Source organism: Choristoneura fumiferana, chromosome 4, assembly GCF_025370935.1.
Source record: "Choristoneura fumiferana chromosome 4, NRCan_CFum_1, whole genome shotgun sequence".
In the NCBI taxonomy this organism is placed as follows: Eukaryota; Metazoa; Arthropoda; class Insecta; order Lepidoptera; family Tortricidae; genus Choristoneura; species Choristoneura fumiferana.
In genome coordinates, this window is record NC_133475.1 from 3,778,432 (window position 1) to 3,797,732 (window position 19,301).

The 19,301-nt window shown below is 33.2% G+C and overlaps 3 protein-coding genes across 4 annotated transcripts in view; 2 read left to right on the forward strand and 1 right to left on the reverse strand.

Annotated features, from left to right (window-relative positions):
• Positions 1-2,642: 2,642 nt before the first annotated feature.
• LOC141427021 (uncharacterized) overlaps positions 2,643-19,301 on the reverse strand; it is a 22,768-nt gene continuing 6,109 nt past the window's right edge. Inside the window, exons 1-6 of one of the 2 annotated variants that reach the window (XM_074086242.1) lie at positions 6,861-6,967; positions 6,228-6,279; positions 5,470-5,570; positions 4,910-4,999; positions 4,354-4,451; positions 2,643-3,926 (exon numbers count right to left, since the gene is read on the reverse strand). In XM_074086242.1, coding sequence (XP_073942343.1) covers positions 3,731-3,926; positions 4,354-4,451; positions 4,910-4,999; positions 5,470-5,570; positions 6,228-6,279; positions 6,861-6,890 — 567 coding nt within the window. In that variant the 5' untranslated portion in view covers positions 6,891-6,967 and the 3' untranslated portion in view covers positions 2,643-3,730. Of the gene's footprint in view, positions 3,927-4,353; positions 4,452-4,909; positions 5,000-5,469; positions 5,571-6,227; positions 6,280-6,860; positions 6,968-19,301 lie in introns of those variants that run through there. The other variant, XM_074086243.1, reaches the window with a different exon arrangement.
• On the forward strand, positions 11,086-14,342 carry LOC141427019 (uncharacterized). Its single transcript, XM_074086239.1, has 6 exons — positions 11,086-11,198; positions 11,619-11,670; positions 12,473-12,579; positions 13,096-13,179; positions 13,607-13,704; positions 14,061-14,342. Exons 1-6 carry the CDS (start codon positions 11,169-11,171, stop codon positions 14,251-14,253), a joined length of 564 nt encoding a protein of 187 aa, XP_073942340.1. The 5' UTR covers positions 11,086-11,168; the 3' UTR covers positions 14,254-14,342.
• LOC141427020 (uncharacterized) overlaps positions 18,355-19,301 on the forward strand; it is a gene marked incomplete in the record, with an annotated part of 5,522 nt that continues 4,575 nt past the window's right edge. Inside the window, 2 exon segments of the mRNA XM_074086240.1 lie at positions 18,355-18,437; positions 18,749-18,806. Of these exon segments, the coding sequence (XP_073942341.1) occupies positions 18,408-18,437; positions 18,749-18,806 (88 nt within the window).

A 19,301-nucleotide genomic window follows, 5' to 3' on the forward strand; every position in this document is an offset into this window, starting at 1 on the left:
AATGTATAATAGTCGGACTTAAAAATGCCGTGGTTTGACCTATCGCCTCTGAAGCAGAGGTTCGTGTAGGTTCAAATCCCGGCCCGCACCTAAGAGTTTTTCAAAATTCATGTGCGTAATTACATTTGAAATTTACCGCGAGCTTTACGCTGAAGGAAAACATCGTGAGGAAACCTGCACAGACATGTGAAGTAATTCAATGGTATGTGTGAAGTTCCCAATCCGCACTGGGCCCGCGTGGGAACTACGGCCCAAGCCATCTCATCCTGAGAGGAGGTCTGAGCCCAGCAGTGGGACGTAAATAGGCTGGGATGATGATGGTCGTTCAAAGGTTCGCCTTTGTACTCGTACGTCTCTTTCTCTTGTTAGTTGTAATTTTCATATGGTTTATTTACAATAAAGAGTTACAATACAATACAACGATGATGAGTCCGACTTTAGTCCGTGAAATTGGTTACAGTAATTTCCCAACTCCATGTAATTAAGTGACGCCATTCTTGAATTACGTCAACAGGAACTAACCTCGAGATGGTCACTATTCCCCCCTGTTTATCCCTAATTTTATGCCACTAGCAACAGAGGTGACAGCATGGTGTCGTCTACATCAAAAAAAATATATTTGTTCTTGTAAATGTAGTTACTACATGTTTAGATTTAGTATTATTTGATTTACAAAAACAAATATTTTTTTTACGGATCGCCGGTTGGGATCCGAGCGTGTGCCGCCTGTAGCTTTACGCGACAGAGATAGATACCAAGTAGATTATAGGGGAAAATTTTAATCGTTTGCATACTCCGATAGTGGTATGTGGTGCCATCTAACGCAACTTTCGAAAGAATCAAGAGAGAGAGAGAGAGAGAGGTATGGTAATTGTAGTTTGGTGATGATGATGATAAAAAAATTAAGAGCGTTCATAAAACGAATGAATGTTTATGACCAGTTTTTAAAGAAAATAAAAGTCTATAACGAATAATTATTGGAGTAGACACATTAACTTATATATTAAGAAGTGTTCTATCAGACAACATTATTAATTTTCATTCAATTTTTATGGAATTATCGAGAAAAACTAACAAAAATGCAACGTTGCCAGCTCAGCAGGTATAAACGCTCTTAACAATATTTTTTTTAGATAATTTATAGAATCAGGCGTTACTTTGTGGACATCCATATGAAAGAACTAAAATAATTTCTTTGCTCACCCGCGACCTTATCTTCTTCTAAACTTAGCTATCATAAGGTCGTGGGTGAGAAGATAAATTATTTTAGTTCAATAAATTTTAGTTAAAAATTGAGAAAAAAAATATTGATTTATTGATTATTGAAAAAGAGATTGACGTAATACTTTAAAAGCTAGGCAATACTTTAAGGCAAGCAAGCTTTTTTCCCAATAGTATAAATCAAATCATTTATTCAGTAAGTAGGCAAAGTCATTGCCTATCTTTAAATCTATGCTTAGAGAGCACTATCTGTCATCTTGCGTATGAATGTTATAATTAGCTTATTTATATGTTGTTATGGTATCTATCTACGTGTGTGTACTCGTATTGTATGTGTTAGTTTTATGTATTCTTGATATCGCTCTAATCTACTGTAAATTGCACCACCTGCTAAAATGTATTCCTTACTTTTGTCCATTATAAAGATTGCCTGGAAGAGATCGCTCTGAAGCGATAAGGCCGCCTATTGCTTACCTTAGAAAATCTCTATGTATATACCTGTATTTTGTGTACTGCTTACTATGTTGGTGTGCAAAAAAGAGTTATCGTATTGTATTGTAGGCCGCAATGGGATCTTTTACACGACATTTTTTTTAAACTACCAGCGCTTTCGCAAAGATCATCATTGCCTAGAAGAATACGCCACATGAAACTTGGCAGAAAGTCTTTTTTTTTTCAAAATAAATAATTACAAATAAAATACTTATAAACTACAAAATATAAAAAAAAACAGGCCGCTTCTACCTCATATTTTTAGAACATTGAATATTAGACTAAATAATAATTAGATGTAACAATATTATGAGTTCAGCATTTTAGTATATATATACTAAAATGCTAAACTCATAATATTGTTACATCTATATACATATATATATAGGTATTATATGTCTGCCGGAGTGATTGGGTTCCATGCGACATGCGACGCCGCACCACACCGGAGCAGAGGTAGACCTAAAAGAAAATGGCGGGATGATTGGAGCGATTTCAGCCGGACTGGCGACGTTTTATCGAAGCTAGACACGAGTGGAAGGAGAAAGGGCAGGCCTTTGTCCAGCAGTGGAACACCGTATAGGATTTTTTTAAGTTGACACTGCTGTCACTTCAATTGCTAAAGACATAAAATTAAAAATGACAATTGCTGAGGCCATGACCAATACTACCTCGGACGTTACGGTTTTATAACGTTTTAAACTTTCGTGATTCTCACTCATAGTCAAAATACCAAATACGGGACTTATCAAGCTATTTTTACACAAGTAATATTTACCTCGACGTTTCGGCAACGTTACAGTTGCCTTGGGAGTCTACTCGTGACCAAGGCAAAAACGTCGAGGCAAATATTACTTGTGTAAAAAAGTTACGGTTTTAATTAAAACAAAAAAGTAAAAAATATAATTTTATTCAGACTAGATTTTTTATTTATTACTAAGTATACAGTTTTTGGATCACTCTTTGCATTAATCATTAATATTTATCAAACAATGATGCAAAATTTTAAATAAATAAATGCTTTCTGATTGCATACACTTTTATATTGGTAACACGACAGTAGAATAAATGTAGAAAATGCACTTATTTGATTTACAATACTTGACTAATGACTCCTAAACTTAATAGAAATTAAAATACAAACAAAAGTTAGTTCATCTTTTTTTATATTACATAACATTTTTAACCCACCGTAAACTGATAAAAGTACAAAAATTGTTCTAGTTAAATTAAATTGTTCTATTTATCTACTATAACGCAAACATTCGTAATGAAAATCAACGCCGCCTCTCCATGACAGATTAACAAAATCATTTAGAATTATAAATATAAACAAACACTAAACTCCACATTAATTACATGTTTAAGTAAGAATAAAATTCTTTGGTCTACCCTAATTTTGCTCCTAATTGGGGGCATTTGGAAAGCTTGAATAAATTTGCGCCAGCGCTTTTCTAGTAGTGGTTTATTAAATATAAATACACCCATCAAAAGTACCTAGGGATATTTTTTTATCCCTAGACAGTTTTCAACATTTCAATATAGGCATATTGATATGAAACACAGGATTTTATTTTATCCTAGTTCAGGTATGTGTATTATTTTCATTTATACTGTGTTTGCTTATCCTATTAGATTTGTCAAATATGATGTAAAGTGAATAAAGGTTTTATTATTATTATTATATCGGGGAGCGCCAAAAATCGCATACTTTTCGCTAGACATACTTACCGTAATTTTAGTTCAAATCATCGTTTTTCTTACTTTTTTTCCCCTGAAACCTTACATTTTTCTTAATTTTTTAAATGGTCATCTTATAGAAAACTATAGGTTAGGTTAGGTTTGTTTTATAACAATTGTGAACAATTATTGGATTCAGAGAAAAAAGAGATTTATGTCAAACGATTATTCTGACAAAATATTACATTCGAACTTCCAATAAGTATGCGAGCCGATAAAGACCCCTGTGTGTATGTTCACTGTTGCGCTACACTAGTATCTTAATCATTGTCAATTACTAGGCTTTGCCCGTCATTAGTTTACCAGCACAGCTAGTCGGAATACCGTCCTTTGGTGCCACGGACTCCAGCATGGTGCCATCTAGTGAGAGAACTAGGAACTGCATTGGCACTTTCGTTTCAAAACAATCCACTCGGTTTTTTCTCAGAAGTCTGGCGTTCAAGTTTTCAGTAAATAAAGTTCTACCAGGATGCCTGAAATATGAATAAATTATTTGCTGGTTACACTTTTACATATTTTTTGTCGTTGACTTGGTTAAACAAGTCATTTAACTATCATGTACTTTTTACAAATGTCAGTCAAAATATCTTTATTTAATTTAGTATAACAAGTATTATGGATGTCAAAAAAAAAACTACCAGCGGGTCGGATTAACCTCTGTCGAGAAGAATCTCAAGCAAAGCAACAATCTCAACGAGGTATATATATTTTTTAAACAGATTTACAATTTTGTTTAATGATTTAGGTACATCACAGGCATTTAACACAAACTATTTTTTTAAGCTACAAGTACATTAAACTTATTGAAATGGTCTTATCAGGCCACTTCATTTATAAATATCTAATAGGAATCTGAATATTATGAATCCTTAATAGGTATAATAGTAAACAAAGGCTCACCTGCATTCCTCAACCTGGACTTTAATTTGGAATGTTTTGGTTTGAGCAACCATACGGATATTTTCGTTATTATCCTTTATCAAGTACAGATGTTTCATCTGAAATAAAACAAAGTTTTGCTTGAATGCATTCTCTTCCGATGTCTTTCTATTCATAAACCTCATCCTTACCGGACATAGCTCCTAAACACTTACTAATGTTTTTATGTATATATTTCTATTCCGAAATAAAGATATTTGAATTGGAATAAACACAACATTTGGGCATTTTTACTTTAAATTATGCTTTATCTTTTTTTTTCAGAATTAGGTAATTCTGAGTTATTCTTACTCAGAATTACGAGCACTCTATTGATTGTACGAAGAAGAAAAAATGCCCGATTTTCCATAATTTTTATGTGTCCATTTCGTAACCACCTATATATAGGTAAAGTCTATGAAAAAAAAGTCACAAAACTGACAAAAACCTTACAGACTTTTTTCTTGATTTTGAGAGACAAAGACGAAGATAACAACAACTAGTATAATATTAATATCAAAATCATAAATGTACTTACAGATTTGATCGGTCGGCAAGAAGCTACATCCTCTACATTTGCATCACTGCTTCGATTCTCCAATCCAGCATTTTGTTCAATGTCCAATACCTGAAATAAATAAAATGTGAATGATTTGCTGCTTCAAAGTTGATTATAATTATGTCACAAGATAACATAAAATAGTATAAAACGTTTACAAAACAAGACACATAATTAACAAAGTGATAGTTGTGACTATTTCATCGTTGATAAAAGTGATGTTAAACTTTATAAAAACGAAAACAAACTGTACGTACGTAACATTTCATCTGATATAAAAAGATTGAAGGGCGGAGAAATCAGAGAACCGATTTTGGGAAATACATCTATGAAAAACTATGTTGAGTTAGAAATTTGAGCGGACTAGCAAAACATCACTATCTAAATAGTTGATTTTCACAACCAGTTAGAACTTTTATTTGAGCGTTAAGTTTATTTATACATATAGATTTACACCACTTTCGAAAAGTATTTTTACAGGCATGAGATTGACATTTAGGTCAAAGCGAGCAACACAAAAAAAAGAATTGATGTCTTACCACACCCTCCAATAGTGCCTCAAAAAGTTCTGTAGGATAATTAGCCGGCATCGTCGCGCAATACGTCCTCCCTTCACATTCCGCTGGCCATTCGGTTATCTCTGTGAAAAACAGGAAAACAATAATTGAAATATGTAAGTGGGTACCTACAAGATGATGGCTGATTATGTTCACGGATTTTACACAAGACTGACCCCTTCCTCCTCGTCTCTTTGTGTGGATATACTTAACTTTATTTACATTAATGTCCTATTGTACCTCTAACATGTGTAAACTTCAAAAATATCGTCACTGCTTTGACAAATCTCGTATCTAACATCAATATGTCAATAAAATTGAACCTTTACATAATGTTCATTAAAGTTCTCTCAGAAAATTACCATTTTGAGGTACGACTTTTTTTAAAGTAGTGACGATATCTATTTACAACTTAAATTGATTTGATAATTATTATAACCGATAACAATGGCGAGTAAACTGCTTCGTCAAAGAGATACATTGATCTCATTTCCTAAGTTACACTATAAATGTGAATGTAAGTATATTTGTTTGTGTCTTACGTTTTCAAGCTAAATAAAAAGTAAAGTCAATCGATCGTAATGGAATTTGGAATGGAGATAGTTTTAGATCCTAAGAAGGTCATAAGTCATAGGATGTTTTTATCATAGAAAACTTTAAAGATAACGCAATGGTGCCAAAAATAGCTTTTATAACAGCCAATAACCAATAAAAAATCAAAATTTATTATAATTAATTACCTGGAGGAGCAGGCATTGCGTGATTCACTGGTAAACCCGAGAAGAACATCATCTGTAATATAATGTAACAAAATAATCATTTTTTTTATAATATCAAAAATCTTAGGTATGTACAGTCGAACAAAGTGACCTTTTTAATCAATTTCACTAAGATTTCCCACATAAGTTCCACCCTGGCACATGATTCAGTTTGTAAGACTGTACTTAACTAAGGTACAAAATTCAATCGTTATTTGCACAAGCTTTTATTATATTACAATATCGGTTCGATATAAATAATAAATAAATAAATATCATGGGACACTTGACACCAATAATTGACCTAGTCCCAAACTAAAATAAAATCTTAAAGTCAGATCTTAAGTATGATAATCAAATCTTATGTGGAGTATACGTAATCAATCAGTAGTACTCGCAAGTGTACGCAATCGCATACATTTTAGTCCGAAATGTGCTACTAGCGTTACTATTGAATTTCGTACATTATTATTTTTATTGTAAATGTATTGACGGTGCAAGTACACTCGATCAATTCTTGCTTCTACAAAAATAGGCCACCATTAAACTTTTTTTATCACAACAATATTTACAAGTTGAATTAAAAATATATTTTTTTATAAAATTGAAACTTACCGCGACCGCAAAAACTAAAGCAGAAGACATTTTGAGAAATGTTTTAGAGTTAATCTGAATAAAATTATTTTAAATTAGTTTCATATGCTAACTGTACGTCTGTAGTTTATAAAGCTATAAGTTATACTAATAATCTGTCCAGCTTACGCATATTTATATATGAATTTCCTCATCAACACGTCATATATTTGTTAAAATTAAAACTCTTTTAAGCTAAAGTTTTCATACGAACATCAAAAAAGTATGAAATAATAAAAAAAAAAAAAAAAAAAACCCGACTGCATAAAATTTTGAAAGAGTCTCCACTATATTGAAGTTACTCAATTAGTTGTAAAGATACTTAACTGAGTTCCAGACTTCTAGATATGTTTTTCTTTTTAGTTTTTATTTATGGAGTCACTTTTTAATTAGATTTTGTGTGTATAGCCAGTTCCAGTTGTTTATAGACTGTGGTTATTACTTTCAATAGCTTGAATCCAGCAGACCAGCAAACCCCGTGTACCAATTTGTTATCACTGTATTAGCTAACTACCTATTGATAAATATTTAATGTACTTTTGTTGTGATAATAAACCCCCGACTTTGTCACTTCAGTTCAATATCTCAAAAACAGCTAAACCGATTTTAATGAAACATTGCTAGAAAACCTGATTTCACATTAAAAAAAACCCTCATTCAAATCGGTCCACCCGTTTAAGAGCTACGGTGTCGCAGACAGACACACATAGCGGTCAAACTTATAACACACCTTTTTTTGTGTCGCGGGTTAAAAAATCAATCTTATTTTAATTATTGTTTTCATTTCATATCTTGACATTCCTGGTGTTTTATTTTTTGTACCTACATTTAATCTTATTTGTGGGATCCTTGCTTTTGGCCGAAAATATTTTCCCAAATTATTCATTTCTCGACTGTTTCATAATAGACGAACAATTTTTTTCTGAAACTGTACAGTCACCAGCATTAATATCTGCCACAGCGGAGCGTGCAAAAATATCTGACACGTCCTTCCGGCTCTAGAAATAGAGTCGTATCAGATATTTATGCACGCTTGTCGTGTCAGATATTGGTGCTGGTGACTGTACAGTTTCAGAAAAAAATTGTTCGTCTATTATGAAACAGTCGAGAAATGAATAATTTGGGAAAATATTTTCGATGAATAATTAGAAAACCGTTATTTACTTTACCTTTAAAGACTTCAATATAAATTTTAATAACTTCACCTTCATCTAAATTATGATGTAAAATTATATTGAATAAATGAATAAACACAACTAAAAAATATGTAACAGTCTTTGAAAATTTTCCGGGATAAATCCGGATCCGGAATAAAATCGTATGTCCTTTCTTTGTTCCCAAAGAAATCTCCGTACAAAATCTCATCAAAATCGGTTCCGCGGTTTAAGCGTAAAGAAAAAAATCAGAAACAGACATAGATTAGGTATGGTATTATACCTATTAGTAATTATTTTGGCTATGCAAATCGTTGCGTGCATCCTTGTCAATTGTGTCCATTTAATTCCTCAAACTCGTGTTCTTGACGTATGCGGAAAATATATCCCTTTATTACATGTAATTTCAATGACGCAGTTATGTGACATAATTTATTTCAGCCACATTAGAAACCTTTTATATTTGTAAATATCACCAAAAATTAAATTAGGATAATTTTTAAAACTCTCAAATGATATTAATAATGGTCTAAAGCAAAATAATACTTACTTTTTGAGTAATAATGACTACAATGAGTAATTTATGAGAACCAGGGCGCTTTACGGCGGTCCATATCATTGAACCTCCCCCCACCCCCTCTAAAAGTTAAACTGTTGGTTTGATAATGTTGTAAAAAATAATGACGGGAGGAAATATATCAAATTAACGAGTAAAACTATAACGGCACGGTAGGTACACCAAAAACATAGTACACCAGATATTATGACTATGTCAGCCTGGAGATCTCTATACATGCAAAATCTATGCGAGAATCACCTTTATCACAATGATTTATTTTTATTTTGTTTTATTTATTTTATCCACTTAGGTATCCATAATTATCATTGATTTTTTTTATAAAAAATCATTTAGAGACATTGAAGAGGGCTCGTAATTATACCGCACAACAAGAGCGTCACTTCGAGCAATTGTTGTAAACAAAAAAAGTACTTCCTTAAAAAATAAATGTTAGATTTATTAAATGATATTGTAACGGATCACTCACGTCTTAAACCGAGTTAAGCATGACATGTTTCGGGCTATTTCGTAGCCCTTCTTCTCTGGAGCACGCGACTCGGCGGCTGCCGCAACACGCACACTAGTTCCCACGTAGTACTACGCACACACGCACGCACACACGTAGTACGTAGTGTGCGTGTTGCGGCAGCTGCCGAGTCGCGTGCTCCTAAGAAGGGCTACGAAATAGCCCGAAACATGTCGAGCTAAACTCGGTTTAAGACGTGAGTTATCCGTTACAATATCATCATGCCGCGCATTCGGGTCGTGCGGTCCCTCTGACACTTATACTACTTAATACGAGAGCGAGAGGGACGGTACGATACGAACTTCGAGTTTCGAGTTTCGTAGTGGCCCTGCTGGTTAAAGCCGAATTCACGGTGGATGTGGGTAGCCTCTAACCCAGGGATGCTCAGACTTATCCGGACCAGGGACCACTCGGACAGGTTTTAAAGCAAATAACAGCATCAAATAACCACTGAAACTATCATAATTTTGCAATTTCTATTAGGTCGCTGGCGGGCCGCGGTTTGTGCATCCCTGCTCTAACCGAAGCAACTATGATGATGATGATGATGATACTATACTAGTATTACCAACTAATTGATAGGTATCGTCAACTTCTTTAATTATAGGAAAAAAGACCGGACAAGAGCGTGTCGCGCAAAATAGCGTTCCGTAGCCATTACGAAGAAATTCAGTAATATTTTTCTAAGGATTTCGTATTTTATACGGAATCTTCCAAGTTTAGGTATATTTTATACCTTAGGCTGCTATTTACCTACTTATTAACTACTAATAATTCTCAAGCAAACTTAGCCGTTATAGTTTTCCTTGAAAGTTTGATATACTTACTACCATCCTGAATTTTTTCAAATGTTTCCACCCACCGCTTTAGATTTTAGAGGGGGGGGGGGCATCTCGATTTTAAAGAAAATTTGCACTTTAAAGTTAAATATTTCGCAAACAAATCACTGAATCGAAAAATCGGTTTAGCAAACTCCTAATAGTTTTAAAAGACTTATCCAACAATACCCCATACTATAGGGTTGGATGAGAAAAAAAACACCCCACTTTACGTCTATGGGAGGTACCTAGCCTAAAACATTTTTTTTTAATTTTTGATTGTACCATTTTGTCGGCATAGTTTACATATATATTCGTGCACTATTACAGCTTTCTAGCATTGATAGTCCCTGAGCAAAGCCCCGGACGGACAGACAGACAGACAGACATGGCGAATTTATAAGGATTCCGTTTTTGCCATTTTGGCTCCGGAAGCCTAAAAACTGTTATGTAATTTTATATGATACCTAATATTACATAAAACATTTCAAAATGCATTCTATGACGTTAAAAGGATTTTCCTGAAACAGATTTTTGTTATCACTAGTGCGTGGCGTAAGAGGAAAAGGGAGTTTTTGCGGCTAGGAGACTCGGTAGTGTATTTTGTTAAGTCGAGCTTTATTTGTAATCCGTTCATAAAAGATCCAATAAGCCAAGATAGATTACATCTGGACCCAATCAAAACATAGTACTAAATTTCAAAAATCAAACAGTTTTTTCATGCAAATTAACTTAATACATACACACTTTGAACAAACCTTGTCCTAACAGTACAAAACAAAAATCGATTAAGAATTGTTTTTTTTATCGTTTTGTTTATTTTCTTGTTCACAACTAGACATGAGTTATGTTTAGAAACAATAGACGTGGACTGTTCAAAGTGACCGAAGACCCCAAAATACTGAATTGACGAAGTCCTTCGTAATTACTGTAGTACCTACTGTGTTCCTATATTTTTTATGTCACCCTGACAGGTCACATTAGCTGTGGTTGATCGAATCTCGTAATTTTGTGCGGAAGGCAACTTAAACAAGTTCAGGCTCTGACGCAGTGAAATCACAAATTTTACGTACTTGGCTTACTTTTTTACTACATTTATTTATGTTATATAAATAATACGGTATATTATGCATTAATAGTCAAGCCAGTTTCTTGCTTGTAAAGAGACGTGTAATTAATAAACACTAATTTAAAATAGTTTGGAAATAAAAATAGAATAATAAAAGCTTAGAAATGTATTCGGTATTGGCTTTCGGGATTGCAGTAAGTTAACTTTAATATAAGTTTGAGAAAAAAAACTTGCCGACGCTACGTGATGATAACATTGTCTTTTTATATATTTACCCAATTGTGGACTAAAATGATCACTGGAATGTATCTAAAATATTGTAAATACCTACACAGCTTTTAACTCTATTTTAGTGTTCTACCTCGAATTATCATTTTTGTTAATGACATTTTTTTAAGCAATATTTTAATATATTAATATTAAAAAACCGGTCAAATGCGAATCAGACCCACACACCGAGGGTTCCGTACAAATTTTTGTACTGATTTGTGTTCCGTTTTTTTTCCTTTTAAGATATCCTTTAAAATAACACAATATAATAATTATTTTTCAGTTGTTTGTTACATTAAATTCATAATAACAAGCACAATAAATAACTCTACATTATTTTACAGACAATCTTCCTCGTGGGTGTACCAGTGAATCATGCAATGCCTTCTCCGCCAGGTAAATATCCTGATTTTTACCAAGATCTAATCACCAAGCACGGGAATACGCAAGGGGAGGCAGAGGGGACAGCAGTCCTTCTGAAAGTTAATTAAATTAAAATTCTTAAATTGCACTAAAAACAAAAAGAGTACTGTCAGAGAAAAAAGTAGTATGCGGATACTTACGTTACGTTACCACATAGGTAGTTTTATAATAGTAATGGTTTTTTAATTCAGTAGTATTATGTGCCACTAGTGCTTACCTACGGCTGCACACTAAACCATTAAATCCAGCAGTTGAATCGAAATTCCGCGATTTCACCAAATTCCCAAGGTAACTCCCAAAAAGAATATCGTAGTCTTCATTGACGCTTCACTTAAAACTGTGCGTCATGAATCTATCTAAAACTAGCGGTTGAGATTTCGAGATTTTATCCCTATTTCGTTGGAATCTCGGGATAAAAAGTAGTCTTATGTTATTACAGATCTCTAACTCTACATACCAAATTTCATTCGTATCCGTCAAGCTGTTTTATCGTGAAGAAGTAACATACACAAAGTTGTACTTTCTCAAACAATCGCTTTTATAATTATTATAGTAGGATGTGTAGAGGGGGAGGGAGGAAGTTAAGAATTTTTACCAAAAGACATCGAAAGACACCCTCCAGATTATATAGGAAAATATATTCAACGCGGAAACGCTGCCTGTCCTCTGGGAACTTTGCCGTCGACTGTCATTTTTTGGTTTTGATTGTTAATTAGTTGCTCTGCAATGTATAGATTGAAATTATATTCTAATTCTTATTTTCTTGCTTTTGTAGAGATAACCAAATGGCCGGTAGAGTGCGAAGGGAAGACGTATTGTACAAAAAAACCTGACAACTATCCAGAAAAATTTTTTGAAGAACTTTTGAACACTAAGCATGAGGTAAGAACCAATGTCACATTCAGTTTTTAATAATTTACGTCTTGAAAAATAATCATGTACTGTTAGTTGCTCTTTCTAAAACTATAGCGCTAACTTCTGTAGATTTTCTTAAAACAAAACAGATCAAAGTTTAGGTAACTGTTTTACTTGATTTTTTATTATTAAATTAACTTACCTTTTAGTATTTCTTTATGACCTCAAAACCCCACGTTTTTTTTCTATTTTGGTGTCTTTTGAGAAAAATGTATTGTAGGTACATTTTGAAACAGTACTAAATAGCGGCAAAAAATCTGGCCCTCAAATGTATGCAGAACCGGTAATTTTGTATGAAGCGTGGGCCAAATTTTGTGCCGCTGGGTATATATTAAAATTTGACAAAGTACCTACCAATTGAGCTAGTATATGTTTTGGGAGTGTAAGTTAAGATGAAGGTGTGCTTTTTGAGCAAATGCAAATTCTTGTGTGTTTTACGATCCATAGACGATTTGGAGATCTACAGGTTATTTTTTGTTTTAGACGGCCATGGTCATTGAAAGAAGTGGAGGCATGGAGAACAGAAGTGGCGAACAAGACGTAGGCTCTTGTCATTCCAGAAGAAGCGTTAGTATGCACTTCTCAAGTTTTTAACTTTATTATTATGAGAGGCAAACGAGCAAGAGGGTTATCTGATGGGAAATGATCACCACTGCCCATGAGTATCAACTACTCAAGGAGTTATTGGTCCGTTACCGGCCTTTTTAGAAAATATAAGACCTTTTCTTTTAAGCCCCGACGTCATGCCTAGTTATCCGGAAACACTGCTGATGGAAGTAGATTCCACAATTTCACTGTACGTGACAGGAAGTGCCGAAGGAAATTTGTATAGGGATAATGAGTAGGACTATTTGAAGAGTGTAATTCACTTTAGTAAGATTTGATAACGTAGACGTTCCCACGGGATAGCGTTAAACGAATACTACGTGGACAGCGCCGCGGGCAACAGCTAGTTATGAAATGTATAAATGTATGTTTTTTATTTATTTTTTAGATGGATCTGGTGTATTTGATAAAGGATGACAACGACAGGATCCGGCTAGTGGCGCAGACAGAAACGTTTAAAATTATTGTTCTGATCGAAGAATGCAGGTTGGTTTTGCCCTAAATAACTATCTATGCCTCACTGGGAAATCAAATACAATTCTACTATGAGCGACCAGCTATTGTATAATGAATGTCAAATCTGATATTAACCTGTCCTCTCCCAGAGGCACAAATTTGTGCCCAAATTCCTTTGATCCTGTTATCCTGGGAGATGACGGATTAAGGAACTAACGTCTTAAAAATTTGGTATTTCGGTGTATAAATAGGTAGTTTTAGAAACTATTCTACCCTCAACGCTTATTTTGCACCGTTTAGTACAATCTTGATCTTGACGTTCTTTTGGAATTTTCTCTTGAAAATTTTACCAAGTTAATCTTGTAACGTTAATGATTTTTTTTCAGCAATCCTGGCAGGACACTGAGCTCCAATGTCCTGAATGCGAGGCTTCTGAAAAAACACCGAGTAGATTGCTATGAGACAAAGGTGCCGATGGAGTTCATGGTTTTGTCACTAGATGGCAGCAGCCTGGAGTCAGTGGGTCCAAAGGGTGGCATTGCTTCCAGCTGCTCGGCGAAACTGATCGATAAAAATTGACAGTGTTTTGTCTAGTCTGTAAATTTTGTAAGAGAATAATGATACAAAGACTACATCAATAAAGTCGTGTGAAAATGTTAGAAGTTCAATTATTTGCTTATTTGCATTATTTACCCCAACTTTTAAACAGAGAATAATTTGAGGGAGCATAATATTAATAATATTAAAAATACAAGTAAAATTGTCTAATCATTAGAATTTTAGTAGATTTTATGAAAAATTTACAATAAGAATGTGCATGTATTTACTGAAATCTATACTAATATTATAACGACGACGAGACAAAAATTAACTAAAAAATCTTTTTTTATGTAGGTAATTAAAAATAGCATGTCGAGGATTTTTTTAGCAAATCCATTTCTAATATACTAAATTTATTATAAAATAATAAAATACGTGTCATTCTATTAACACACCGGTGAAGATCTATTTAAGGTCGGATCTTAGACCAAATGGATATAACTCAATTTTTTTTATCTCATGTGATAGCATTACTTAAATAATTTTCGCGAGATTTAAGAAGATTGTAGAAAAAGTACGAAGATTATCTTGCTACCAAATTTACCTTAATTTATTTTATTTATTTATTTATTTTAATTTACTTACGCCAGCGTCGAGTAATTATTTACATAAAACATAAATAATGTTAAGTCTAAGTCATGAGTTATTCTTGTTACCTTTCTTTAAAACGAAGCCCTCGATTATTCATAAATTAAAGTCACTACATGAAAAATATACGAATAAAAATAACTGAAAATCCAAAGAAGTTTCAATTGCAGTAATTTGTTGGGCAAGCAAGCCTATATAGTATTGTACGTACATCTCCAAAAAACAATTAAGAATAAAAGTAAAGGCTAAGATTTTAAGTACGTTAAAAGTTATATTTTTGCTAATAGTATAAGATCCGTTTTATAACGACCTTCACTCATCTGTTTAATTAATGGATAAAACGCATTTTACATTTAAGTAATTTAGTATGAAAAATTTTTTTACTGCGATTGGGTTGCCTAAAAAATTCTTGGCCAAAGTAAAAAAAACTACAACCAGATTGTTTACAGCTAACCCTAAATCATCATGTTTGCAATGAAATAGCGCTAAATGCGATATAACATTATAATAAAAAATATTATACAAAGTGGTGAAAAAAACTAGTATTGATTTAAACCTGCCAACCCGTGTAATACCACGAGAAAAACCGACAACCCAAAGACAACGCTTTCGATTGGTATTAAAATTTATTCCTGAAATTCATGATTTACTGACCTGAAGATTCTTAATTTGATTGCTTAGTAACGACATCTCTTGTCCGGGTGAGCGGTTAGTTCCAATGGAGTGCCGAGAAAAGTTTCTCGATGAGGGCTACGGTATAGATGTCGCTAGCGTCACTGCTTAAGTGGCTAACATAAGAAACAAACAAGCTGAGATATGAGGTGCATAGGGGAAATTCGTGTCTGTACTGTTGACCATCAGTGGTGTAGCGGTATAGCACGCGGTACGGAATACCGAGGACCTGGGTTCGATTCCCAGTGATGGTCTTATTTTTCTGGTTTTTCTGTGCATCTATATTTCAGTTTGTATTTTCAATTTAGGTTTTACGGGATGACCGTAAAAGTAAAAATTTGGAATTGAAATAAAAAATACAAAAAGATTCCAAAAAACCAATCTTAAACAAAAATGTATTTTTTATTTAATTATAGTTTGGCCAAGATTTTTTTAGCAAACCCACTCGCGATATATATTTAACATACTTTTATATACTTAAAATACTTTTCATCCATTAAACAGATGGGTGCAATGTAATTAGGTTAGGTAGGTAGTCATAGCGTCACTAAACAAGATCCCCAATATTCATACGGAGAGTTGGGTTAGTTTGGCTTGTCAATCTTTTCTGGTATCTATTTAAAACTAGGATTGAAAAAAGTTTAAGGAGTACCGCATCCAAGGCATGACTTTATGTTGATTCACGTGAAAAATATTCCAAAAAACCAATCTTAAACAAAAATGATTTTTTTTAAATAGTTTGGCCTATTGTTTTAAAAATAAAGATATGTATTTAAATACTTTTGATATATAAATACTTTTCATTTAAAATATTGTAAATCAATTAGGTTAGGTATAGTATACGTCACTTGAGTTTCTCCCCAATATTCATACAGGAGAGTTTTTAGTTTGGCTTGTCATGTTTTCTGTTATCTATTTAAAACTAGGATTGAAAAAAGTTTAAGGAGTACCGCATCCAAGGCATGACTTTATGTTGATTCACGTAAATCGATGTCATAAGTGTCCCGTGATTTCATTTTATTTTATTTTTATGTTGGATTTAATAATTTCGTTGAAAAATCTTTTGCTTACCTTTTGTTGAAAAAAAATGGGAAAATTTTGAGACACAACACAACACAATACAATACAATATTCAAATTCAAATGATTTATTCAGTAAATAGGCCGCAATGGGCACTTTTACACGTCATTTTTTTAAACTACCAGCGCTTTCGGAAAGACCATCATTGCCAAGAAGAATGCGCCGCAAGAAACTTGGCAGAAAGTCATTTTTTCATAAAAATATAATTACAAATAAAATACTTAAAAACTATATTATACAATTAAAGAAAAAAAATACAAAAAATAATAATAAAAGAAATACAGGGATGTATGGGGTCCCTTAGTTACAATACTAAACACTAACTATATCTAAACTATATCTACGTTCAGTGGAAGTGTAGAATGCTTCCACCGTCATAAATTTTAAAATAATAATAACAATAATTTAGTTCTGAAATATACATAGAATAATACAATACAAATATTCTTTCTTGCACACCACAAATCACTAGGTGCAATAAATTAATACACCTTGTACTTAGATCGTCGTCACGCAATTTTGCAATGAGATCTTTTCTCTAATACGATTAAGTAGGTAAGTATATGCCACCACTGCACTAGCGAAAAGGGCCTCAAAGCGGGACTAGGTACTATTTAGCAAAACTTGCAGTAATTTTTTTTTTTTTCCGGGGCATAAAGTATTCTATCTCTTCAAGAATGGTGTAGCTCTCTACATGGAAAACGAGTTTTAGAATTGATTTAGTACTTACAGGGACAATCCATACATATAGGCAGGTATATCCAAATAAAAATAACACGCAATCCAAAATATAACGTTAACTGTAAATAAGTATTGTTCATCTTTAATATTACGTCAAATATTTACACAGTGTTTTGTGTTATTTCGGAATATCCCGATGATGAAATACGTTACGATAACCCTTTGTTTTTGATCTGTAGCTCTTTATTATATGAATCCATACTAATATTAATTATGAATGTGAATAAATTGTAATAAAAGTGTGTGTGTTTGTGTGTTTTTATGTTTGTATGTTTGTCCGTCTTTCACGTCGACACGGAGCGACGGATCGACGTGATTTTTGGCATAGAGATAGTTTATGGGCCAGAGAATGATAGATATAGGCTACTTTTTATCCCGGAGAAATACACGGTTCCCGAGGGCAAAGCTAGTTTGTCTATAATTTTATGTTTAAAAAACAATTGTTAATTTACTTGACCGTAATTAGGTTTTTTTCGAGCCGTGGTGGCCTAGTGGTTTGACCTATCGCCTCTCAAGCAGAGGGTGGTGGGTTCACACCTCTGAGTTTTCGAAATTCATGTGCGGAACACATTTGAAATTTACCACGAGCTATGCGGTGAAGGAAAACATCGTGAGGAAACCTGCACAAAACCTGCGAAGCAATTCAATGGTGCGTTGTGAAGTTCCCAATCTGCACTGGGCCCGCGTGGAACTATGGCCCAAGCCCTCTTGTTCTGAGAGGAGGCCTGTGCTCAGCAGTGGACGTATATAGGCTGGGATACTTTAAAAGCAAATTTTAAAACTTTTGAAGAGTAATTTACGCAGATTGATACAGTAAAATGTTGCACAATTTTCTGTAGGTATTATTTCACATGTTTTCAGGACACTTAATAAATATTTTGTACTTACCGTTATCATAGTACGTCATGTTGAAATGCCGTATAAGGTTATGTTTATGGTGATTAATCATTCGTTGTTTTAGAGCCCATATAAATACCCCATTATGTTTTGCTACGTATCAGTATATCAAATTATTTGGAACATAGCACTGAGAATATTTATGTAATTTGAAAATGTTTTCGTCAGTATTTTTTTCAATTGCGGTAAGTTTAGTTTTTATTTGTTAGATCTAAAAAATATTCAGTATTTCGAAATTGGGGTTTTATCAACGTCACCGCCATCAATTTTTTTTAAATAACAGGAATATTGCATTTTTTATTAAGTTTCGTATTTTTATTTGAAAACATTAAAGTCAGTACTGAAATGACCTTTTATAGTCGTACATATTTGGTACGAGGACAAAGGGAAAAGTTTAGGGGCAAAGTTTAGGTTTTGTTGACAGATAACTATTATTTTATGTGGTACCTACTTTATAGATAATAATTCTTATCATTGAACCGTTTTTTGTTTTTAGGTCACTCTAGTTGCGGAGTTCCCAGTGAATCATGCGCACACGCTACCGTACCGCCCCGGTTAGTATGAATTACCCAATAGTATTATTATACGGCATGCTTTTATTGATCACCTAATAAATGCGTTTTCCGCGACCTAATAAATAATATTTGTTCCTAAAATAGTAGATCTGTCACCTAAATTGAATCACCAAATAATAATAAAACGGTTACCTAAATATTATTTACATTTTACTCGTACTCGGAAATAATATTGATCATAAAATAATTAAATTGGGTTCCAAAATAATAGAAGTGTCACTAAAACTGAACCACCAAACAATATAGAAATGGCTTCCTAAAAATTATTTATAAGTAATCACTGGAAAATAATATTGATCATCAAATAATTGAACTGATATTTGAAGATAATGATATATACAATGAATGAAATAATAATAATAATATCTTCTCACAAATTACACCAATTGACCCAGCCCCAAACTAAGCAAAGATTGTTCTATGAGTGCTGAACAACGGGTAGACATACAAACATATATACTTAAATACATAACT

Bases quoted from the DNA above. Each gene is read 5' to 3' on its own strand.
- LOC141427019 (XM_074086239.1), top strand. From the start codon at position 11,169: ATGTATTCGGTATTGGCTTTCGGGATTGCA. The intron at 12,580-13,095 runs GTAAGAACCAAT...TTTTTGTTTTAG, and splicing joins TTTTGAACACTAAGCATGAG to ACGGCCATGGTCATTGAAAG. The intron at 13,705-14,060 runs GTTGGTTTTGCC...ATTTTTTTTCAG, and splicing joins GTTCTGATCGAAGAATGCAG to CAATCCTGGCAGGACACTGA.